Consider the following 25,926-nt stretch of genomic DNA (forward strand, 5'->3'; position numbering starts at 1 on the left):
CACAGGACAGTATATTCAGGGAGACTCATGGGAACACAGGACAGTATATTCAGGGAGACTCATGGGAACACAGGACAGTATATTCAGGGAGACTCATGGGAACACAGGACAGTATATTCAGGGAGACTCATGGGAACACAGGACAGTATATTCAGGGAGACTCATGGGAACACAGGAGCAGTTACACACTAATAGTGGTTTCGGTCCGACTGTAGTCTGCCTTCCACAGTGGATTACAGCTCCTTCAATACCAGTGTGTTGAATTAGAAAGACAACTCTCCATTCTGATAAAACCACAAATTATACAGATTCATAAAATGTCTCAATTCTGACACAACCATCTAAAAAGAAAACAATTAATTGTAATTTATTAAAAGTGCCGTTAGCTAAAACAAATTGCCCCTCATCAATGACGACACAGGTATTGACCATTTTGAATAGCACATTCACGCTCAGATCCAATATGGATCATTAGAACAATGTGAAGGCACCACTGATCATTATAACAGAATGTGAAGTCACTAAGGCACCACTGATCATTATAACAGAATGTGATGTCACTAAGGCACCACTGATCATTATAACAGAATGTGATGTCACTAAGGCACCACTGATCATTATAACAGAATGTGATGTCACTAAGGCACCACTGATCATTATAACAGAATGTGATGTCACTAAGGCACCACTGATCATTATAACAGAATGTGAAGTCACTAAGGCACCACTGATCATTATAACAGAATGTGAAGTCACTAAGGCACCGTGCTGATCATTAGGAGGGAAGAAACAGAGCTGGTGAGTGTCACCATCTGGTGGCCGGAGGAGGGAAGAGACAGAGCTGGTGAGTGTCACCATCTGGTGGCCGGAGGAGGGAAGAAACAGAGCTGGTGAGTGTCACCATCTGGTGGCCGGAGCTGGTACTACAGTCTCTTTGATACATCATCACCACTCAGGTTACTGTGTCACCAAGTGCTTTACAGTTTCCATACTCAAATACACATATTCATACATACACATACATACATACATATATACATACATACATACACACACACACACATACATACATACACACATACATACACACATACACACATACATACATACACACATACATACACACATACACACACACACACACACACACACACACACACACACACACACACACACACACACACACACACACACACACACACACACACACACACACACACACACACACACACACACACACACACACACACACACACACACATATACATACATACATACATACATACATACATACATACACACATGTAAAAATTCCCTGTTTTCGGTCAGTAAGGATCACCACTTTATTTTAAGAATGTGAAATGTCAGAATAATAGTGGTGATAATGACCCCCCCAGCTTTTATTTATTTCATCACATTCCCAGTGGGTCACAAGTTTACATACACTCAATTAGTATTTGGTAGCATTGCCTTTAAATTGGATAACTTGGGTCAAACGTTTCGGGTAGCCTTCCACAAGCTTCCCACAATAAGCTGGGTGAATTTTGGCCCATTCCTCCTGACAGAGCTGGTGTAACTGAGTCAGGTTTGTAGGCCTCCTTGCTCGCACACGCTTTTTCAGTTCTGCCCACAAATGTTCTATGGGATTGAGGTCAGAGCTTTGTGATGGCCACTTCAATACCTTGACTTTATTGTCCTTAAGCCATTTTGCCACAACTTTGGAAGTATGCTTGGGGTCATTGTCCATTTGGAAGACCCACTTGCGACCAAGATTTAAATTCCTGACTGATGTCTTGAGATATTTCTTCAATCTATCCACATAGTTTTCCTCCCTCATGATGCCATCTATTTTGTGAAGTGCACCAGTCCCTCCTACAGCAAAGCACCCCCACAACATGATGCTACCACCCCCGTGCTTCACGGTTGGGATGGTGTTCTTCGGCTTGCAAGCCTCCCCCTTTTTCCTCCAAACATAACGATGGTCATTATGGCCAAACAGTTCTATTTTTGTTTCATCAGACCAGAGGACATTTCTCCAAAAAGTACGATCTTTGTCCCCATGTGCAGTTGCAAACCATAGTCTGGCTTTTTTATGGCAGTTTTGGAGCAGTGTCTTCTTCCTTGCTGAGCAGCCTTTCAGGTTATGTCGATATAGGACTTGTGTTACAGTGGATATATATACTTTTGTACCCGTTTCCTCCAGTATCATCACAAGGTCTTTTGCTGTTGTTCTGGGATTGATTTGCACTTTTCGCACTAAAGTCCGTTCATCTCTAAGAGACAGAACACATCTCCTTCCTGAGCGGTATGACGGCTACGTGGTCCCCATGGTGTTTATACTTGCGTACTATTGTTTGTATAGATGAACGTGGTACCTCAGGCATTTGGATGAACCAGACTTGTTGAGGTCTACAATTTTTTTCTGAGGTATTTGGCTGATTTCTTTTGATTTTCCCATGATGCCAAGCACAGAGGCAATGAGTTTGAAGGTAGGCCTTGAAATACATCCACAGGTAAACCTCCAATTGACTCAAATGATGTCAATTAGCCTATCAGAAGCTTCTAAAGCCATGACATAATTGTCTGGAATTTTCCAAGCTGTTTAAAGGCACAGTCAACTTAGTGTTTGTAAACTTCTGACCCACTGGAATTGTGATGCAGTGAATTATAAGTGAAATAATCTGTCTGTAAACAATTGTTGGAAAAATGAATTGTGTCATGCACAAAGTAGATGTCCTAACTGACTTGCCAAAACTATAGTTTGTTAACAAGACATTTGTGCAGTGGTTGAAAAACGAGTATTAATGACTCCAACCTAAGTGTATGTAAACTTCCCACTTCAACTGTACGTATGTTATGTATGCATGTACACACACACACACACACACACACACACACACACGTGTGAGGAACAAAATATTTAAAAACCAGGGCAAAATGTACATTTTCCATCATTATTGAATTTATTGAGGAAGAAAAAAAGGAGATATCAGGAATAAACAGCAGAGACACAGGACAGTATATTCAGGGAGACTCATGGGAACACAGGACAGTATATTCAGGGAGACTCATGGGAACACAGGACAGTATATTCAGGGAGACTCATGGGAACACAGGACAGTATATTCAGGGAGACTCATGGGAACACAGGACAGTATATTCAGGGAGACTCATGGGAACACAGGACAGTATATTCAGGGAGACTCATGGGAACACAGGACAGTATATTCAGGGAGACTCATGGGAACACAGGACAGTATATTCAGGGAGACTCATGGGAACACAGGACAGTATATTCAGGGAGACTCATGGGAACACAGGACAGTATATTCAGGGAGACTCATGGGAACACAGGACAGTATATTCAGGGAGACTCATGGGAACACAGGACAGTATATTCAGGGAGACTCATGGGAACACAGGAGCAGTTACACACTAATAGTGGTTTCGGTCCGACTGTAGTCTGCCTTCCACAGTGGATTACAGCTCCTTCAATACCAGTGTGTTGAATTAGAAAGACAACTCTCCATTCTGATAAAACCACAAATTATACAGATTCATAAAATGTCTCAATTCTGACACAACCATCTAAAAAGAAAACAATTAATTGTAATTTATTAAAAGTGCCGTTAGCTAAAACAAATTGCCCCTCATCAATGACGACACAGGTATTGACCATTTTGAATAGCACATTCACGCTCAGATCCAATATGGATCATTAGAACAATGTGAAGGCACCACTGATCATTATAACAGAATGTGAAGTCACTAAGGCACCACTGATCATTATAACAGAATGTGATGTCACTAAGGCACCACTGATCATTATAACAGAATGTGATGTCACTAAGGCACCACTGATCATTATAACAGAATGTGATGTCACTAAGGCACCACTGATCATTATAACAGAATGTGATGTCACTAAGGCACCACTGATCATTATAACAGAATGTGAAGTCACTAAGGCACCACTGATCATTATAACAGAATGTGAAGTCACTAAGGCACCGTGCTGATCATTATAACAGAATGTGATGTCAATAAGGCACCACTGATCATTATAACAGAATGTGATGTCACTAAGGCACCACTGATCATTATAACAGAATGTGATGTCACTAAGGCACCACTGATCATTATAACAGAATGTGAAGTCAATAAGGCACCACTGATCATTATAACAGAATGTGAAGTCACTAAGGCACCACTGATCATTATAACAGAATGTGATGTCACTAAGGCACCACTGATCATTATAACAGAATGTGATGTCACTAAGGCACCACTGATCATTATAACAGAATGTGATGTCAATAAGGCACCACTGATCATTATAACAGAATGTGAAGTCACTAAGGCACCACTGATCATTATAACAGAATGTGAAGTCACTAGGCACCGTGCTGATCATTATAACAGAATGTGAAGTCACTAAGGCACCACTGATCATTATAACAGAATGTGATGTCACTAAGGCACCACTGATCATTATAACAGAATGTGATGTCAATAAGGCACCACTGATCATTATAACAGAATGTGAAGTCACTAAGGCACCACTGATCATTATAACAGAATGTGAAGTCACTAGGCACCGTGCTGATCATTATAACAGAATGTGAAGTCACTAAGGCACCACTGATCATTATAACAGAATGTGATGTCACTAAGGCACCACTGATCATTATAACAGAATGTGATGTCACTAAGGCACCACTGATCATTATAACAGAATGTGATGTCAATAAGGCACCACTGATCATTATAACAGAATGTGAAGTCACTAAGGCACCACTGATCATTATAACAGAATGTGAAGTCACTAGGCACCGTGCTGATCATTATAACAGAATGTGAAGTCACTAAGGCACCACTGATCATTATAACAGAATGTGATGTCACTAAGGCACCACTGATCATTATAACAGAATGTGAAGTCACTAAGGCACCACTGATCATTATAACAGAATGTGATGTCACTAAGGCACCACTGATCATTATAACAGAATGTGAAGTCACTAAGGCACCACTGATCATTATAACAGAATGTTAAATGGTAAAGGTGAGTCTCTTCTAAGGAATAAAAACCCTTTGGCTGAAGGGCCAGCATTTCTACACATTAACTTTGATCAATGCAAAATGCTGCTTAATAAAAGCTCATAAGACACTCATCACTGATCTGGGGTCGGGACATAACATTATACAACAAACTAACATCTGATCTGGGGTCGGGACATAACATTATAAAATGAACTAACATCTGATCTGGGGTCAGGACATAACATTATAAAACGAACTAAGGGGTGATTACAGAGCTAACATCTGATCTGGGGTCAGACGATAGGTATGTCATAGGAAGAGTTGTCCGACCCCTCAACAAAACAACTTCTCTCTGTAGCTTGTAAACATGGGTGACTTAAAAACAGCAGAGGGCAAAGGGCACACGGTTGAGTGATGTCATTACATTACTTACAGACACACGGTTGCGTGATGTTTAGCAGTGAGTCATTACATTACTTACAGACACACGGTTGAGTGATGTCAGCCATTAGCACTGAGTCATTACATTACTTACAGACACACGGTTGAGTGATGTCAGCCATTAGCACTGAGTCATTATTAGGCAGTGATCCCTACATAATCCCCATCATACAGATTAACTAACCACACACACACCGTGTGGATGTGCTGGGTGTAGTGTTATACTGGGTTTCAGCTTGACACAGAGGACAGTGTGATGACAATGAGGGGTCGCACGCACGTCAGGAGGGTATTATAGACATGAACCAGAGACCTAACAGACTAACTAACCACACACATTACATACAGACACCGTGTGGTGTAGTGTTATACTGGGTTTCAGCTTGACACAGAGAGCACAGTGTGATGACATGGATGACAATGAGGGGTCACACACGTCAGGAGGGTATTATAGACACATTACAGACAGACACCGTGTGGGGTAGCGTTATACTGGGTTTCAGGTCTCTGGTTCACGTCAGGAGGGTATTATAGACACATTACAGACAGACACCAAGCAGGGTAACAGTGATAACCACATCTCAAGCAGGGTAACAGTGATAACCACATCTCAAGCAGGGTAACAGTGTGTCCCAGAGTTCCTCCCCGTGGGATCATCCCTCCTTCTTGTTCCTCCCAGTGGGATCATCCCTCCTTCTTGTTCCTACCAGTGGGATCATCCCTCCTTGTTCCTACCAGTGGGATCATCCCTCCTTCTTGTTCCTACCAGTGGGATCATCCCTCCTTCTTGTTCCTACCAGTGGGATCATCCCTCCTTCTTGTTCCTCCCAGTGGGATCATCCCTCCTTCTTGTTCCTACCAAACAACTTAAAGCTGGACTTCTTCTTCTTCTCTTTCTTTGTGTCTGAAAGAGAGAGAGGATGGGATGAGAGAGGATGGGATGAGAGAGGATGGGATGAGAGAGAGGATGGGATGAGAGAGAAGTGGTAGAGAGAGAGGTAGGTTCTCCATAGATACAGAGGGTTAGAGAGGTTCTCCGTAGATACAGAGGGTTAGAGAGGTTCTCCATAGATACAGAGGGTTAGAGAGGTTCTCCATAGATACAGAGGGTTAGAGAGGTTCTCCATAGATACAGAGGGTTAGAGAGGTTCTCCATAGATACAGAGGGTTAGAGAGGTTCTCCATAGATACAGAGGGTTAGAGAGGTTCTCCGTAGATACAGAGGGTTAGAGATGTTCTCCATAGATACAGAGGGTTAGAGAGGTTCTCCATAGATACAGAGGGTTAGAGAGGTTCTCCATAGATACAGAGGGTTAGAGAGGTTCTCCATAGATACAGAGGGTTAGAGAGGTTCTCCATAGATACAGAGGGTTAGAGAGGTTCTCCATAGATACAGAGGGTTAGAGAGGTTCTCCATAGATACAGAGGGTTAGAGAGGTTCTCCATAGATACAGAGGGTTAGAGAGGTTCTCCATAGATACAGAGGGTTAGAGAGGTTCTCCATAGATACAGAGGGTTAGAGAGGTTCTCCATAGATACAGAGGGTTAGAGAGGTTCTCCATAGATACAGATGCTTAGAGAGGTTCTCCATAGATACAGAGGGTTAGAGAGGTTCTCCATAGATACAGAGGGTTAGAGAGGTTCTCCATAGATACAGAGGGTTAGAGAGGTTCTCCATAGATACAGAGGGTTAGAGAGGTTCTCCATAGATACAGAGGGTTAGAGATGTTCTCCATAGATACAGAGGGTTAGAGAGGTTCTCCATAGATACAGATGCTTAGAGAGGTTCTCCGTAGATACAGAGGGTTAGAGATGTTCTCCATAGATACAGATGCTTAGAGAGGTTCTCCATAGATACAGAGGGTTAGAGAGGTTCTCCATAGATACAGAGGGTTAGAGAGGTTCTCCATAGATACAGAGGGTTAGAGAGGTTCTCCATAGATACAGAGGGTTAGAGATGTTCTCCATAGATACAGAGGGTTAGAGAGGTTCTCCATAGATACAGAGGGTTAGAGAGGTTCTCCATAGATACAGAGGGTTAGAGAGGTTCTCCATAGATACAGAGGGTTAGAGAGGTTCTCCATAGATACAGAGGGTTAGAGAGGTTCTCCATAGATACAGAGGGTTAGAGAGGTTCTCCATAGATACAGAGGGTTAGAGAGGTTCTCCATAGATACAGAGGGTTAGAGAGGTTCTCCATAGATACAGAGGGTTAGAGAGGTTCTCCATAGATACAGAGGGTTAGAGAGGTTCTCCATAGATACAGAGGGTTAGAGAGGTTCTCCATAGATACAGAGGGTTAGAGAGCATGATGAATGACAGATGGGACGGACTCCTGACTGACTGTCAGTTTAGGGTCAAATGAAGCTGCTACGTTAACCACAGACATTATTACACAATCGGACTCATCAGCTCAGTTAGAGACCAGGCCAAACAGGATTTATTTTCCACGTGAAAAGGGGGGGGGGGGTGGACATTTTTAGACACTTTTCCATTAGCAGCTATTAGATTAAATGAGATGCATCATTTCCCCATGAAAAACACACAGATTTGGACTATTTAAATCAATACAAAGTGAAAAACAGAGCGGTGGGCTCATCCATCGGATGACAGAAAGCGGTGGGCTCATCCATCGGATGACAGCTTGAAAGTGAAAGAACTTAAATGAATCAGATGTGTCAGAGGCAGCTGAAGGATGACACCTCATGTACTGTAGAATCCCAGAGAAACGTCGAGCTGTGTGTCGAATCACAGAGAAACGTCGAGCTGTGTGTCGAATCACAGAGAAACGACAAGTTGTGTGTCGAATCACAGAGAAACGACAAGCTGTGTGTCGAATCACAGAAACGACAAGCTGTGTGTCGAATCACAGAGAAACGATAAGCTGTGTCTCGAATCCCAGAGAAACGACAAGCTGTGTCTCGAATCCCAGAGAAACGACAAGCTGTGTCTCGAATCCCAGAAACGACAAGCTGTGTCGAATCACAGAGAAACGACAAGCTGTGTCGAATCACAGAGAAACGACAAGCTGTGTCGAATCAGAGAAACGACAAGCTGTGTCGAATCACAGAGAAACGACAAGCTGTGTCGAATCACAGAAACGACAAGCTGTGTCGAATCACAGAAACGACAAGCTGTGTCGAATCACAGAAACGACAAGCTGTGTCGAATCACAGAAACGACAAGCTGTGTCGAATCACAGAAACGACAAGCTGTGTCGAATCACAGAGAAACGACAAGCTGTGTCGAATCACAGAGAAACGACAAGCTGTGTCTCGAATCACAGAGAAACGACAAGCTGTGTGTCGAATCACAGAGAAACGACAAGCTGTGTGTCGAATCACAGAGAAACGACAAGCTGTGTGTCGAATCACAGAGAAACGACAAGCTGTGTGTCGAATCACAGAGAAACGACAAGCTGTGTGTCGAATCACAGAGAAACGACAAGCTGTGTGTCGAATCACAGAGAAACGACAAGCTGTGTGTCGAATCACAGAGAAACGACAAGCTGTGTGTCGAATCACAGAGAAACGACAAGCTGTGTGTCGAATCACAGAGAAACGACAAGCTGTGTGTCGAATCACAGAAACGACAAGCTGTGTGTCGAATCCCAGAAACGACAAGCTGTGTGTAGAATCCCAGAGAAATGTCAAGCTGTGTAGAATCCCAGAGAAACGTCAAGCAGTGTACTGAGAGCAGCTCAGTTTTCTCCCTTGCTGGTTCTGATAAGGGTTAGAGAAGGGAAACTGATCCTAGATGTGTTGTGTAGGGACTGACCTTGGATTTGATAAGGGTTAGAGAAGATAAACTGATCCTAGATGTGTTGTGTAGGGACTGACCTTGGGTTTGATAAGGGTTATAGAAGATAAACTGATCCTAGATGTGTTGTGTAGGGACTGACCTAGGGTCTTCATCATCTTATTGAGCTGCTCATCTTCCTCATCCTCCCTGAAGAGAGATAAGACAGAGAAGATTAACGACACAGCATGACTAACCTACACACACACACACAATCCCAGAGAGCCATCCACATTAAGACAACCCCCCCTCTGCTACCCGAGTGTCATCCCCCTCTCTCTCCTACCTGAGTGTCACCCCCCCTCTCTCTCCTACCTGAGTCTGATACCCCCCCTCTCTCTTCTACCTGAGTGCCATCCCCCCCTCTCTACTACCTGAGTGTCATCCCCCCCCTCTCTTCTACCTGAGTGTCATCCCCCCCTCTCTCCTACCTGAGTGTCATCCCCCCCTCTCTTCTACCTGAGTGTCATCCCCCCCTCTCTCCTACCTGAGTGTCATCCCCCCCTCTCTCCTACCCGAGTCTGTCATCCCCCCCTCTCTCCTACCAGAGTCTGTCATCCCCCCCCTCTCTCCTACCCGAGTCTGTCATCCCCCCCCTCTCTGCTACCTGAGTGTCATCTCCCCCTCCTACCCGAGTCTGTCATCCCCCCTCTCTCTCCTACCTGAGTGTCATCTCCCCCTCCTACCCGAGTCTGTCATCCCCCCTCTCTCTCCTACCTGAGTGTCATCTCCCTCTCCTACCTGAGTCTGTCATCCCCCCTCTCTCTCCTACCTGAGTGTCATCCCCCCTCTCTCCTACCTGAGGCTGTCATCCCCCCCCTCTCTCCTACCTGAGTGTCATCTCCCCCTCCTACCTGAGTCTGTCATCCCCCCTCTCTCTCCTACCTGAGTGTCATCCCCCTCTCTCTCTCCTACCTGAGGCTGTCATCCCCCCCTCGCTCCTACCTGAGGCTGTCATCCCCCCCTCTCTCCTACCTGAGTGTCATCTCCCCCTCCTACCTGAGTCTGTCATCCCCCCTCTCTCTCCTACCTGAGTGTCATCCCCCTCTCTCTCTCCTACCTGAGTCTGTCATCTCCCCTTCCTACCTGAGTCTGTCTTCCCTCCTCTCTCTCCTACCTGAGTGTCACCCCCCTCTCTCTCTCCTACCTGAGGCTGTCATCCCCCCTCTCTCCTACCTGAGGCTGTCATCCCCCCCTCTCTCCTACCTGAGTGTCATCTCCCCCTCCTACCTGAGTCTGTCATCCCCCCTCTCTCTCCTACCTGAGTGTCATCCCCCTCTCTCTCCTACCTGAGTGTCATCCCCCCTCTCTCCTACCTGAGTGCCATCCCCCCTCTCTCCTACCTGAGTGCCATCCCCCCTCTCTCCTACCTGAGTGTCATCCCCCCTCTCTCCTACCTGAGTGTCATCCCCCCCTCTCTCCTACCTGAGTGTCATCCCCCCCCTCTCTCCTACCTGAGTGTCATCTCCCCCTCTCTCTCCTACCTGAGTGTCATCACCCCCTCCTACCTGAGTCTGTCATCCCCCCCCTCTCTCCTACCTGAGTGTCATTCCCCCCCTCCTACCCGAGGCTGTCATCCCCCCCTCTCTCCTACCTGAGTGTCATCCCCCCCTCTCTCCTACCTGAGTCTGTCATCCCCCCTCTCTCCTACCTGAGTCTGTCATCCCCCCTCTCTCTCCTACCTGAGTGTCATCCCCCCTCTCCCTCCTACCTGAGTGTCATCCCCCCTCTCTCTCCAACCTGAGTCTGTCATCCCCCCCTCTCTCCTACCTGAGTGTCATCCCCCCTCTCTCCTACCTGAGTCTGTCATCCCCCCTCTCTCCTACCTGAGTGTCATCCCCCCTCTCCACTACCTGAGTCTGTCATCCCCCCCCTCTCTCTCCTACCTGAGTGTCATCTCCCCGTCCTACCTGAGTCTGTCATCCCCCCGTCTCTCCTACCTGAGTGTCATCCCCCCTCTCTCCTACCTGAGTCTGTCATCCCCCTCTCCCCTACCTGAGGCTGTCATCCCCCCCCCTCTCTCCTACCTGAGTGTCATCCCCCCCCTCTCTTCTACCTGAGTGTCATCCCCCCCCTCTCTCCTACCTGAGTGTCATCCCCCCCCTCTCTCCTACCCGAGTCTGTCATCCCCCCCTCTCTCCTACCCGAGTCTGTCATCCCCCCCCTCTCTGCTACCTGAGTGTCATCTCCCCCTCCTACCCGAGTCTGTCATCCCCCCTCTCTCTCCTACCTGAGTGTCATCTCCCCCTCCTACCCGAGTCTGTCATCCCCCTCTCTCTCCTACCTGAGTGTCATCTCCCCCTCCTACCCGAGTCTGTCATCCCCCCTCTCTCTCCTACCTGAGTGTCATCTCCCCCCTCCTACCCGAGTCTGTCATCCCCCCTCTCTCTCCTACCTGAGTGTCATCTCCCTCTCCTACCTGAGTCTGTCATCCCCCCTCTCTCTCCTACCTGAGTGTCATCCCCCCTCTCTCCTACCTGAGGCTGTCATCCCCCCCCTCTCTCCTACCTGAGTGTCATCTCCCCCTCCTACCTGAGTCTGTCATCCCCCCTCTCTCTCCTACCTGAGTGTCATCCCCCTCTCTCTCTCCTACCTGAGGCTGTCATCCCCCCCTCGCTCCTACCTGAGGCTGTCATCCCCCCCTCTCTCCTACCTGAGTGTCATCTCCCCCTCCTACCTGAGTCTGTCATCCCCCCTCTCTCTCCTACCTGAGTGTCATCCCCCTCTCTCTCTCCTACCTGAGTCTGTCATCTCCCCTTCCTACCTGAGTCTGTCTTCCCTCCTCTCTCTCCTACCTGAGTGTCACCCCCTCTCTCTCTCCTACCTGAGGCTGTCATCCCCCCTCTCTCCTACCTGAGGCTGTCATCCCCCCCTCTCTCCTACCTGAGTGTCATCTCCCCCTCCTACCTGAGTCTGTCATCCCCCCTCTCTCTCCTACCTGAGTGTCATCCCCCTCTCTCTCCTACCTGAGTGTCATCCCCCCTCTCTCCTACCTGAGTGCCATCCCCCCTCTCTCCTACCTGAGTGCCATCCCCCCTCTCTCCTACCTGAGTGTCATCCCCCCTCTCTCCTACCTGAGTGTCATCCCCCCCTCTCTCCTACCTGAGTGTCATCCCCCCCCTCTCTCCTACCTGAGTGTCATCTCCCCCTCTCTCTCCTACCTGAGTGTCATCACCCCCTCCTACCTGAGTCTGTCATCCCCCCCTCTCTCCTACCTGAGTGTCATTCCCCCCCTCCTACCCGAGGCTGTCATCCCCCCCTCTCTCCTACCTGAGTGTCATCCCCCCCTCTCTCCTACCTGAGTCTGTCATCCCCCCTCTCTCCTACCTGAGTCTGTCATCCCCCCTCTCTCTCCTACCTGAGTGTCATCCCCCCTCTCCCTCCTACCTGAGTGTCATCCCCCCTCTCTCTCCAACCTGAGTCTGTCATCCCCCCCCTCTCTCCTACCTGAGTGTCATCCCCCCTCTCTCCTACCTGAGTCTGTCATCCCCCCTCTCTCCTACCTGAGTGTCATCCCCCCTCTCCACTACCTGAGTCTGTCATCCCCCCCCTCTCTCTCCTACCTGAGTGTCATCTCCCCGTCCTACCTGAGTCTGTCATCCCCCCGTCTCTCCTACCTGAGTGTCATCCCCCCTCTCTCCTACCTGAGTCTGTCATCCCCCTCTCCCCTACCTGAGGCTGTCATCCCCCCCCTCTCTCCTACCTGAGTGTCATCCCCCCCTCTCTTCTACCTGAGTGTCATCCCCCCCTCTCTCCTACCTGAGTGTCATCCCCCCCCTCTCTCCTACCCGAGTCTGTCATCCCCCCCTCTCTCCTACCCGAGTCTGTCATCCCCCCCCTCTCTGCTACCTGAGTGTCATCTCCCCCTCCTACCCGAGTCTGTCATCCCCCCTCTCTCTCCTACCTGAGTGTCATCTCCCCCTCCTACCCGAGTCTGTCATCCCCCTCTCTCTCCTACCTGAGTGTCATCTCCCCCTCCTACCCGAGTCTGTCATCCCCCCTCTCTCTCCTACCTGAGTGTCATCCCCCCTCTCTCCTACCGGAGGCTGTCATCCCCCCCCTCTCTCCTACCTGAGTGTCATCTCCCCTTCCTACCTGAGTCGGTCTTCCCTCCTCCCTCTCCTACCTGAGTGTCACCCCCTCTCTCTCTCCTACCTGAGGCTGTCATCCCCCCCTCTCTCCTACCTGAGGCTGTCATCCCCCCCTCTCTCCTACCTGAGTGTCATCTCCCCCTCCTACCTGAGTCTGTCATCCCCCCTCTCTCTCCTACCTGAGTGTCATCCCCCTCTCTCTCCTACCTGAGTGTCATCCCCCTCTCTCTCTCCTACCTGAGTGCCATCCCCCCTCTCTCCTACCTGAGTGCCATCCCCCCCTCTCTCCTACCTGAGTGTCATCCCCCCTCTCTCCTACCTGAGTGTCATCCCCCCCTCTCTCCTACCTGAGTGTCATCTCCCCCTCTCTCTCCTACCTGAGTGTCATCACCCCCTCCTACCTGAGTCTGTCATCCCCCCCTCTCTCCTACCTGAGTGTCATTCCCCCCCTCCTACCCGAGGCTGTCATCCCCCCCTCTCTCCTACCTGAGTGTCATCCCCCCCTCTCTCCTACCTGAGTCTGTCATCCCCCCTCTCTCCTACCTGAGTCTGTCATCCCCCTCTCTCTCCTACCTGAGTGTCATCCCCCTCTCTCTTCTACCTGAGTCTGTCATCCCCCCTCTCTCTCCTACCTGAGTGTCATCCCCCCTCTCTCTCCAACCTGAGTCTGTCATCCCCCCCTCTCTCCTACCTGAGTGTCATCCCCCCTCTCTCCTACCTGAGTCTGTCATCCCCCTCTCTCCTACCTGAGTGTCATCCCCCCTCTCCACTACCTGAGTCTGTCATCCCCCCTTCTCTCTCTCCTACCTGAGTGTCATCTCCCCGTCCTACCTGAGTCTGTCATCCCCCCGTCTCTCCTACCTGAGTCTGTCATCCCCCTCTCCCCTACCTGAGGCTGTCATCCCCCCCCCTCTCTCCTACCTGAGTGTCATCTCCCCCTCCTACCCGAGTCTGTCATCCCCCCTCTCTCTCCTACCTGAGTGTCATCCCCCCCTCTCTCCTACCTGAGTGTCATCCCCCCCTCTCTCCTACCTGAGTGCCATCCCCCCCTCTCTCCTACCTGAGTGCCATCCCCCCTCTCTCCTACCTGAGTGTCATTCCCCCCCTCCTACCCGAGGCTGTCATCCCCCCCTCTCTCCTACCTGAGTGTAATCCCCCCCTCTCTCCTACCTGAGTCTGTCATCCCCCCTCTCTCCTACCTGAGTCTGTCATCCCCCCTCTCTCTCCTACCTGAGTGTCATCCCCCCCTCTCTCTCCTACCTGAGTGTCATCCCCCCCTCTCTCTCCAACCTGAGTCTGTCATCCCCCCCTCTCTCCTACCTGAGTGTCATCCCCCCTCTCTCCTACCTGAGTCTGTCATCCCCCCTCTCTCCTACCTGAGTCTGTCATCCCCCCTCTCTCCTACCTGAGTCTGTCATCCCCCCCCCTCTCTCTCCTACCTGAGTGTCATCTCCCCGTCCTACCTGAGTCTGTCATCCCCCCGTCCCTCCTACCTGAGTGTCATTCCCCCCCTCCTACCCGAGGCTGTCATCCCCCCCTCTCTCCTACCTGAGTCTGTCATCCCCCCCCTCTCTCTCTCCTACCTGAGTCTGTCATCCCCCCCTCTCTCTCCTACCTGAGTGTCATCCCCCTCTCTCTCTCCTACCTGAGTCTGTCATCCCCCCCTCTCTCTCTCCTACCTGAGTGTCATCTCCCCCTCCTACCTGAGTCTGTCATCCCCCCTCTCTCTCCTACCTGAGTGTCATCCCCCCCTCTCTCCTACCTGAGTGTCATCCCCCCCTCTCTCCTACCTGAGTGCCATCCCCCCCTCTCTCCTACCTGAGTGCCATCCCCCCTCTCTCCTACCTGAGTGTCATTCCCCCCCTCCTACCCGAGGCTGTCATCCCCCCCTCTCTCCTACCTGAGTGTAATCCCCCCCTCTCTCCTACCTGAGTCTGTCATCCCCCCTCTCTCCTACCTGAGTCTGTCATCCCCCCTCTCTCTCCTACCTGAGTGTCATCCCCCCCTCTCTCTCCTACCTGAGTGTCATCCCCCCCTCTCTCTCCAACCTGAGTCTGTCATCCCCCCCTCTCTCCTACCTGAGTGTCATCCCCCCTCTCTCCTACCTGAGTCTGTCATCCCCCCTCTCTCCTACCTGAGTCTGTCATCCCCCCTCTCTCCTACCTGAGTCTGTCATCCCCCCCCTCTCTCTCCTACCTGAGTGTCATCTCCCCGTCCTACCTGAGTCTGTCATCCCCCCGTCCCTCCTACCTGAGTGTCATTCCCCCCCTCCTACCCGAGGCTGTCATCCCCCCCCTCTCTCCTACCCGAGTCTGTCATCCCCCCCCTCTCTCTCTCCTACCTGAGTCTGTCATCCCCCCCTCTCTCTCCTACCTGAGTATGTCACCCCCCCCCCCCTCTCTCCTACCTGAGTCTGTCATCGTCCAGTCCGTCTATGATGGCGTTTCTGTCATTGACGATCTCCACCAGCTTGACCATCAACTCCTCTTCTCTACGACGGTCCCACAACGTCTTCAGCCGCTCTGCCCACATAAACACACACATAAACACACGATCAGTGTAAACACACAACTTTTGCATTGTCCACAACACACCCATCTCGCTCTCCTCACCAGGTCTGAGCCCAACACCCCCCCCCCCCACTCTCTCTTCTCACCAGGTCTGAGCCCAACACCCCCCCCCCCCCCCACTCGCTCTCCTCACCAGGTCTGAGCCCAACACCCCCCCCCCCCACTCTCTCTCCTCACCAGGTCTGAGCCTAACACCCCCCCCCCCCCCCACTCTCTCTCCTCACCAGGTCTGAGCCCAACACCCCCCCCCCCCCCCCCCACTCTCTCTCCTCACCAGGTCTGAGCCCAACACCCCCCCACCCCCACTCTCTCCTCACCAGGTCTGAGCCCAACAACCCCCCCCCCCCCACTCTCTCTCCTCACCAGGTCTGAGCCCAACACCCCCCCCTCTCTCTACTCACCAGGTTTGTCCATGAGTCTCCTCAGCTCCTGCTCTACACTGGGCTGCTGTTCCTCCAAATCCTGTGTCTTCGCTCTGCACACACACACACACACACACACACACACAGAACCACACGCAGACATACACACACGCAGAACCACACGCAGACATACACACACAGACACACAGATGTTAGAGGACTAGGAAATATCTGCTGTGTGTATTTTTGTGGTTCTGTGTGTGTGTGTGTGTGTGTGTGGTTCTGCGTGGTGTGTGTATGTCTGCATGTGGTTCTGCGTGTGTGTGTGTGCGGTTCTGTGTGTGTGTATGTGTGTGTGTGTGTGTGCATGTCTGCGTGTGGTTCTGCGTGTGTGCGGTGTGTGTATGTCTGCGTGTGGTTCTGTGTGTGTGTGTGTGTGTGTGCGCGGTGTGTGTGTGTGTATGTGAAACTCACATGTAGACCAGTTCAGACTCTCTCCTCATGGACACCTGCTTGTTTCTGATGAGGTTGAACCATTCCACCATCAGGTCATCCATCACCACGTCCTCTTCTCCCTCTGACACACACACACACACACACACACACACCAGATTACCAACACAGTGGAATTTAAAAGCAGACTTCAAGATATTAAAGACATATTGACAGAGTTCAAGGTCATGAAACACTTGAGAAATATTAAAGACACTATTTCCCCTACTCTCCCCCTCCATCCCTCCCTCCCTCTCTCCCTCTCCTCCCTCTCTCCATCCATCCATCCATCCCTCCCTCCCTCCCCCTCGCCCCTCCCTCTCCCCCCCCTCTCCTCCTTCCTCCCTCTCCCCCTCCAGCCACCAGGGCTGTCTTTATTTCCTCCTACCGCCCGTCAATCCCACAGAGACAGGAAGCTATCAGAGACTTCATTAGAGCCAGAAGTGGTGGAAATTCACTTTTTGGGTCACATCCCCTCAGGCGACACGACCCAATCTACACCTCTTCCCTCCACTCTCAATCTCTCCCTCCCTCCTCACTCTCAATCTCCCCCTCTCCCTCCCTCCTCCCTCCTCACTCTCCCCCCTCTCCCTCCCTCCTCACTCTCCCCCTCTCCCTCCCTCCTCACTCTCAATCTCCCCCTCTCCCTCCCTCCTCACTCTCAATCAACCCCCTCTCCCTCCCTCCTCACTCTCAATCAACCCCCTCTCCCTCCCTCCTCACGCTCAATCTCCCCCTCTCCTTCCCTCCTCACGCTCACGCTCCCCCTCAATCTCCCCCACGCTCAAGCTCCCCCTCTCCTTCCTCCACACTCTCCCGTCTCCATCTCACCCTCTGCGCGAGCCTCACCCTCTGCGCGAGCCTCACCCTCTGCGCGAGCCTCACCCTCTGCGCGAGCCTCACCCTCTGCGCGAGCCTCGCCCTGCGCGAGCCTCACCCTCTGCGCGAGCCTCACCCTCTGCGCGAGCCTCACCCTCTGCGCGAGCCTCACCCTCTGCGCGAGCCTCACCCTCTGCGCGAGCCTCACCCTCTGCGCGAGCCTCACCCTCTGCGCGAGCCTCACCCTCTGCGCGAGCCTCACCCTCTGCGCGAGTCTTACCCTCTTCACAGGAGCGTAGCTGTTTCTCCAGGTCCACTCCTTTCCTCTCCAACTCATTAACACTGTCCTCTATCTCCTGAAGCTCTCTGAGGATCTCTTCCTTCGGGATGTAGTCCGGTTTACTCTGCACACACACACACACACACACACAGACACAGACGACACACACAGACACACACCACACACAGACATTAATATAAACACACAGGTACTAACATCCCGTCTCCATGTATTAAACCTACTGGTTTAGGTATCTTGGTGTCTGTGTTGGAGCCGTTAGCTGTCGTTGAGCTCTTCCCTGTCAGGACGCCTGGTAGAGGAAGCAGAACACTGTGTTATGTGGAGCTGGGGAAGTGGGTTTATGTCTGTCTGTGTGTCTCTCTCTTACCCCATGTCCCAGGGCCGGTGTTCAGCGGGCTGGGTGAGGAGGCTTCTGGGGGGCTGGAGGGGGCCAGAGTAGACCCAGCAGGGACTGAAGCCTGGGCGTTTCCTGATCCACCGGCCCAGGGCCGAGACAGGGTTTCAGCCTTCTGAATGTCAGGGTGGAGGGGAGAGGAGTCTTTAGGTCCTACAGGCCTGGCGAGAGAGAGGAGGAGGAGGGGAGAGATGGGGGTGGATTAGCGAGAGGAAGAACAGAGGGGAGAGGAGAGAGAGAGAGAGAGAGAGAGAGAGAGAGAGAGAGAGAGAGAGAGAGGAGGGGGAGGAGGAGAGATGTAACAAGGTCTGTCTCTTCCTTTCCTTCCTTAATGCAATCTAACCTAATTTTCTCACAATTAGTTTTTTCCTTCACCAGTCTCTTTCGTACGTTCTCTCACCTTTCGCACGAGAGTCTGAGGATCAGTAGGACTGAGGAGGAGGAGGAAGAATGGTCATCCGGGGCTAGGGGGTGGGACTCTGAGCATGGACTTCATGCTGCACTAGGGGACGGCTTTAGCCCCGACAAACCGCAGGTCTGACGAGGAGGGAGGGGAGGGTCTTCGATCTCCGGTGGAACATCAAAACAGAGCGGCTCGGAGCGGCATGTACAAACCGCCTGCAGAGCGAATGAACAGATGAGGGGTGGAAAGACGAACGGATGAGGGGTGGAAAGCTGGGATCTCACACCCAGGTGACCCTTCCGCAGCGGCTGGGACCTCACCACACCCAGGTGACCCTTCCGCAGCGGCTGGGACCTCACCACACCCAGGTGACCCTTCCGCAGCGGCTGGGACCTCACCACACCCAGGTGACCCTTCCGCAGCGGCTGGGACCTCACCACACCCAGGTGACCCTTCCGCAGCGGCTGGGACCTCACCACACCCAGGTGACCCTTCCGCAGCGGCTGGGACCTCACCACACCCAGGTGACCCTTCCGCAGCGGCTGGGACCTCACCACACCCAGGTGACCCTTCCGCAGCGGCTGGGACCTCACCACACCCAGGTGACCCTTCCGCAGCGGCTGGGACCTCACCACACCCAGGTGACCCTTCCGCAGCGGCTGGGACCTCACCACACCCAGGTGACCCTTCCGCAGCGGCTGGGACCTCACCACACCCAGGTGACCCTTCCGCAGCGGCTGGGACCTCACCACACCCAGGTGACCCTTCCGCAGCGGCTGGGACCTCACCACACCCAGGTGACCCTTCCGCAGCGGCTGGGACCTCACCACACCCAGGTGACCCTTCCGCAGCGGCTGGGACCTCACACCCAGGTGACCCTTCCGCAGCGGCTGGGACCTCACACCCAGGTGACCCTTCCGCAGCGGCTGGGACCTCACACCCAGGTGACCCTTCCGCAGCGGCTGGGACCTCACACCCAGGTGACCCTTCCTCAGCGGCTGGGACCTCACACCCAGGTGACCCTTCCTCAGCGGCTGGGACCTCACACCCAGGTGACCCTTCCACAGCGGCTGGGACCTCACACCCAGGTGACCCTTCCACAGTGGCTGGGACCTCACACCCAGGTGACCCTTCCTCAGCGGCTGGGACCTCACACCCAGGTGACCAGACCTCACAGATTACTAGTGGACCAGTGACAACACACGTGGAAGTGGGATAGAACCAAGTTGGAATAGAACCAAAGTAGAACAGAATAGGAGTATGGTATAACAGTAGTGGAACATAAGAGTTCTGTAGAATAGAGTTCTACATAGTATTTTAGAGTTCTGTAGAGTAGAATGGAGTTCAGTGACAAGAGAAAATGAGCAGCAGGTGGAATAGAAACAGAACATAGTGGAACAGAGACAAGTGGAGCGAAACCAGAGTAGATGTGAATATAAAGTAGAATATGGAGTAGAGTAGAATATGGAGTAGAGTAGAATGTAGAGTAGAATATAGAGTAAAGAGTAGAATAAAGAGTAGAATATGGAGTAGAGTAGAATGTAGAGTAGAATATGGAGTAGAATGCAGAGTAGAGTAGAATATGTAGTAGAGTAGAATATAGAGTAGAGAAGAATATGGAGTAGAATATCAAGTAGAATATGGAGTAGAATAGAATATAGAGTAGAGTAGAATGTAGAGTAGAGTAGAGTAGAATATCGAGGAGAGTATAATGTAAAGTAGAATATAGAGAAGAATATGGAGTAGAATGCAGAGTAGAATTTGGAGTAGAATGCAGAGTAGAATATGGAGTAGAATGCAGAGTAGAATGCAGAGTATAATATGGAGTAGAATGAAGAATATGGAGTAGAGTAGAATATAGAGTAGTAGAATATAGAGTAGACTAGAATATAGACTAGAATAGAGTAGAAGAGAATATAGAGCAGAGCAGAATATGGAGTAGAGTAGAATATAGAGTAGTATATAGAGTAGTATGTAAAGTAGAGTAGAATATAGAGTATAATATGGAGTAGAATATGGAAGTAGAATGCAGAGCAGAATATGGAGTAGAGTAGAATATGTAGTAGAATGTAGAATGTAGTAGAATGCAGAGTAGAATGCAGAGTAGAGTAGAATATGTAGTAGAGTAGAATATGTAGTAGAATGTAGAATGTAGTAGAATGCAGAGTAGAATGCAGAGTAGAGTAGAATATGTAGTAGAGTAGAATGTAGAGTAGAATATGGAGTAGAGTAGAATATAGAGTAGAATATAGAGTAGAATATAGAGAAGAGTAGAATATGGAGTAGAATATAGAGTCGAATATAGAGAAGAGTAGAATATGGAGTAGAGTAGAATATAGAGTAGATAAGAATATGGAGTAGATAAGAATATGGAGTAGAATATCAAGTAGAATGTAGAGTAAAGAGTAGAGTAGAATGTAGTAGAATGCAGAGTAGAATGTAGAGTAGAATAGAATAGAGGAGAGTAGCATGTAAAGTAGAATATAGAAGAGAGTAGAATATAGAGTAGAATGCAGAGTAGAATTTGGAGTAGAATGCAGAGTAGAATTTGGAGTAGAATGCAGGGTAGAGTAGAATATGAAGTAGAATGCAGAGTAGAATGCAGAGCATAATATGGAGTAGAATGAAGAATATGGAGTAGTAGAATATATAGAGTAGAATATATAGGAGAGTAGAATATGGAGTAGAGTAGAATATGGAGTAGAGTAGAATATAGAGTAGAATGTAAAGTAGAGTAGAATATGGAGTAGAGTAGAATAGAGTAGTATATAGAGTAGAATATGGAGTAGAGTAGAATATAGAGTAGAAGAGAATATAGAGTAGTATATAGAGTAGAATGTATATGTAATATGGAAGTAGCATGCAGAGCAGAATACGGAGAGAATGCAGAATATGGATTAGAATATGTAGTCGAGTAGAATATAGAGTAGTAGAATATAGAGTAGAGTAGAATATAGAGTAGCGTAGAATATAGAGTAGAATGTAGAGTAAATAGTAGAATATATAGAAGAGTAGAATATAGAGTAGAAGAGAATATAGAGTAGGATAGAATATGGAGTAAAGAGTAGAATATAGAGTAGAATGTAGAGTAAAGAGTAGAGTAGAATATGTAGTAGAATGCAGAGTAGAGTAGAATATGTAGTAGGATATGGAGTAGAATGCAGAGCAGAATATGGAGAGAATGCAGAATATGGAGTAGAATAAAGTAGTAGAATATATAGTAGAGTAGAATATAGAGTAACGTAGAATATAGAGTGGAATGTAGAGTAGAATATAGAGTAAATAGTAGAATATATAGAAGAGAGTAGAATATAGAGTTATAGAGAATATAGAGTAGAAGAGAATATGGAGTAGAGTAGAATATGGAGTAGAGTAGAATATGGAGTAGAGTAGAATATGGAGTAAAGAGTAGAATATAGAGTAGAATGTAGAGTAAAGAGTAGAGTAGAATATGTAGTAGAATGCAGAGTAGAATGCAGGGTAGAGTAGAATATGTAGTAGAGTACAATGTAGAGTAGAATATGGAGTAGAGTTGAATATGGAGTAGAGTTGAATATGGAGTAGAGAATAATATAAAGTAGAGTAGAATATGGAGTAGAATATATAGTAGAATATGGAGTAGAATATAGAGTAGAATGCAGAGTAGAGTAGAATATGGAGTAGAATGCAGAGTAGAATGCAGAGCATAATATGGGTGTAGAATGAAGAATATGGAGTAGAATATGGAGTAGAGTAGAATATAGAGTAGTAGAATATAGAGTAGAGTAGAATATAATATATAGAAGAGTAGAATGCAGAGTAGAATATGGAGTAGAATATAGAGTAGAATATAAAGTAGAATAGAATATAGAGGAGAGTAGAACGCAGAGTAGAATGCAGAGTAGAGTAGAATATGGAGTAGAATGCAGAGTAGAGTAGAAAATGGAGTAGAATGCAGAGTAGAGTTGAAAATGGAGTAGAGAAGAATATAGAGTAGAGAAGAATATAGAGTAGAGAAGAATATAGAGTAGAGAAGAATATAGAGTAGAATATGGAGTAGAATAGAATTTAGAGTAGAGTAGAATAGAATATAAAGTAGAATATATAGAAGAGTAGAATATAGAGTAGAATATGGAGTAGAATGTGGAGTAGAATGCAGAGTAGAGTAGAATATGGAGTAGAATGTAGAGTAGAATATGGAGTGGAATAGAATTTAGAGTAGAGTAGAATAGAATATATAGAAGAGTAGAATATAGAGTAGAATATGGAGTAGAATGTGGAGTAGAATGCAGAGTAGAGTAGAATATGGAGTAGAATGTAGAGTAGAATATGGAGTAGAATGCAGAGTAGAATGCAGAGCAGAATATGGAGTAGAGTAGAATGTAGAGTAGTAGAATATAGAGTAGTAGAATATAGAGTAGAGTAGAATAGAATATAGAGTAGAATATAGAGTATAATAGAATATAGAGGAGAGTAGAATGTAGAGTAAAATATAGAGTAGAATATAGAGTAGAGTAGAATGTAGAGTAGAGTATAGAGTAGAATATAGAGTAGAATATAGAGTAGAATAGAATATAGAGTCGACTATAGAGTAGAATGTAGAGTAGACTATAGAGTCGACTATAGAGTAGAATGTATAGTATACTTACTTGGAGGCAGGTTTGAGCCTGGACCGCCAGTCAGCAGGAGAGCTGCTGTTGTCTGCTGTTGCTAAAGAGAGAGAAGACAATATACAGCCCCCCAAAACATTACATCAGCCATAATAGCCACAAATAATTACCACTGAAAAGTGAAATGTGGATAACCAACTAGACAGACAGGGCAAATGGTGCTCACCCATAGTGTTGCTGGGAGAAACAGCTCCGGATGCCTTATCCGGGGTTTTGTTCCACAGGCCTGTTCTGCTGGCTGGGGTCGGGGTGGAGGTGTTGGGGGTGAGGGGGGCGAGGAGAGACGGGTCTGCTTTTAGCTTAACTCTGCCCCCAGTCTCCTTTTTAGGAGTCTCCGTCTCTTTCTTAGGCGTTTCAGCAGGGGCAGGTCTGAGAGAGGGAGATCTGGGGGTCGAGGGGAGACAGAGGGAGGCCTTTCAACATCAAACAGACTCAAATAGTATTTCCTCAAATCTTAATTAACGTTTCGCTTCCATCTCATACACATTGGAATAGAAAGTCCCTCCCCTCTGATCTGAAAAGGAGACAAGGTAAGAGGATGCAAGGAAAGATTAATTGAGGAAGGGCCATTGACACCAACTGTATGCTTGACGTGCTATTCCCTTATTTTACCAGCAGAGGTCGGGCTCTATTTTTTAAAATTTAACCTTTAACTAGGCAAGCCAATTAAGAACAAATTCTTATTTACAATGACAGCCTACCCATGGGCCAATTGTGCGCCACGCTATGGGCCTGTTGTGATACAGCCTGGAATTGAACCAGGGCCTGTAGTGATGCCTCTAGCACTGTGATGCAGTGCCTTAGACCGCTGCACCACTCGGGAGCCCGCAATACTGTCTAATACAATGTTTCCCAAACAAAAGGGGTGGTCGTTTTGGTTTTTGCCCTAACATCAGTGCTTAATTTGAGCCGGATCCTATTTGAGCCGGGTCCTATTTGAGCCGGGTCCTATTTGAGCCGGATCCTATTTGAGCCGGGTCCTATTTGAGCCGGGTCCTATTTGAGCCGGGTCCTATTTGAGCCGGGTCCTATTTGAGCCGGGTCCTATTTGAGCCGGGTCCTATTTGAGCCGGATCCTATTTGAGCCGGGTCCTATTTGAGCCGGATCCTATTTGAGCCGGATCCTATTTGAGCCGGGTCCTATTTGAGCCGGATCCTATTTGAGCCGGATCCAGTACCTCTCACATTCATTATTTCACTGTTCGCACTGTGCAAACATTCGAATGGAAGCGATCGGAGATAAATCAAGTTGCCCCCCCAGAAAGACCATCATGTAAAATAATAATAATAATAATAAATTAATAATAATAATAATAATAATAATAATAATAATAATAATAATAATATAATATTAATAATAGAATATTAATAATAATACATTAATAATAATAATATAATAATAATAAATTAATAATAATAATAATAATAATAATAATAATAGAATAATAATAATAAATTAATATTAATGATAATATTAATAATATAATATTAATAATAGAATATTAATGATAATATTAATAATATAATATTAATAATAGAATATTAATAATAATAAATTAATAATAATATATTAATAATAATAAATTAATAATAATATAATAATAATAATATTATATTATAATATTAATAATAATAATATAATAATAATAATAAATTAATATTAATGATAATATTAATAATTAATTAATAATATTAACAATAATACACCAATAATGATAATAAATCAATTAATAATAAATAAAAGTATTATTATTATTAATTAATCATCATAAATAAAATAATAATAATAATATTAATAATAAATGAATTAATAATAATACAATTAATAATTAATTAATAATAATTACAAAGTTCAGTGATATTTCTATGTAATTATCCCATCCTGCCACAATTATCCCATCCTGCATCATCCACCGACGATGTGCTCGGAGCAGGTGCAAATTTGTAGTTCAAGAACAAGCTAACGAATAACCCCTGGCTTGTCATGCAGAATTAGAAGCTGGGCTGTACAACATGCAAAAAGGGTAGAGAGCGTCTAGAAACGACTGGAGGGATTCAACTAGCAGAAGAGTGGCTGGCCTGTACAGTAACATCCTCTGAGGGTTTTTGAACATGCACAAGGTGCATTTGTGGCAGGAAGCCTTGTGGACGAGGCTAAAGATGAACACACAGGTTTTAGTTACCACTCCAAATGGAAAAAACAGACACTACAGCCAGAGTCCTCAGAACAGGCTGAGGCTAAACGTCACAGCCAACAGGCCCAGAGCTTCAAATGGACTCTCAGGAGCTAAATGGACTTGACATGGAAAGATCCGTTGTGGGAGGTTTTGAAAACTTTTTAACAAAAAAAGGTAGGATTTTTATGTTTCCTTTACGAACTCAGTTGTGTACTGTGAAGTTAACGTGAACGTGTTTCATATTATAACATAAGGAGGCCTATATATCCTCATGTGTGTGTTCTGATGTAGTCTACATTGAGTTATTTTATTTATGAAGTTATATTCTGATATTTGTTCTACTGTTACATAGATGTGTTGAAAACGATGCCATAAAGAAATTGGGA

The 25,926-nt window shown here is 47.7% G+C and overlaps 1 protein-coding gene across 3 annotated transcripts in view; it reads right to left on the bottom strand.

Moving 5' to 3' along the window:
• Positions 1-2,940: 2,940 nt before the first annotated feature.
• Positions 2,941-25,926, bottom strand: part of LOC109886284 (MICAL-like protein 2) — a 65,294-nt gene continuing 42,308 nt past the window's right edge. The window contains exons 7-17 of one of the 3 annotated variants that reach the window (XM_031821669.1): positions 23,530-23,747; positions 23,343-23,403; positions 18,285-18,472; positions 18,139-18,206; positions 17,897-18,020; positions 16,780-16,882; positions 16,345-16,418; positions 15,781-15,895; positions 9,386-9,432; positions 6,340-6,388; positions 2,941-6,308 (exon numbers count right to left, since the gene is read on the bottom strand). In XM_031821669.1, coding sequence (XP_031677529.1) covers positions 6,290-6,308; positions 6,340-6,388; positions 9,386-9,432; positions 15,781-15,895; positions 16,345-16,418; positions 16,780-16,882; positions 17,897-18,020; positions 18,139-18,206; positions 18,285-18,472; positions 23,343-23,403; positions 23,530-23,747 — 1,066 coding nt within the window. In that variant the 3' untranslated portion in view covers positions 2,941-6,289. Of the gene's footprint in view, positions 6,389-9,385; positions 9,433-15,780; positions 15,896-16,344; positions 16,419-16,779; positions 16,883-17,896; positions 18,021-18,138; positions 18,207-18,284; positions 18,473-23,342; positions 23,404-23,529; positions 23,748-25,926 lie in introns of all 3 variants that reach the window. The other 2 variants (XM_031821668.1, XM_031821667.1) reach the window with 2 other exon arrangements.

This window comes from Oncorhynchus kisutch, unplaced genomic scaffold (genome assembly GCF_002021735.2).
Source record: "Oncorhynchus kisutch isolate 150728-3 unplaced genomic scaffold, Okis_V2 scaffold4007, whole genome shotgun sequence".
NCBI classification, from domain to species: domain Eukaryota; kingdom Metazoa; phylum Chordata; class Actinopteri; order Salmoniformes; family Salmonidae; genus Oncorhynchus; species Oncorhynchus kisutch.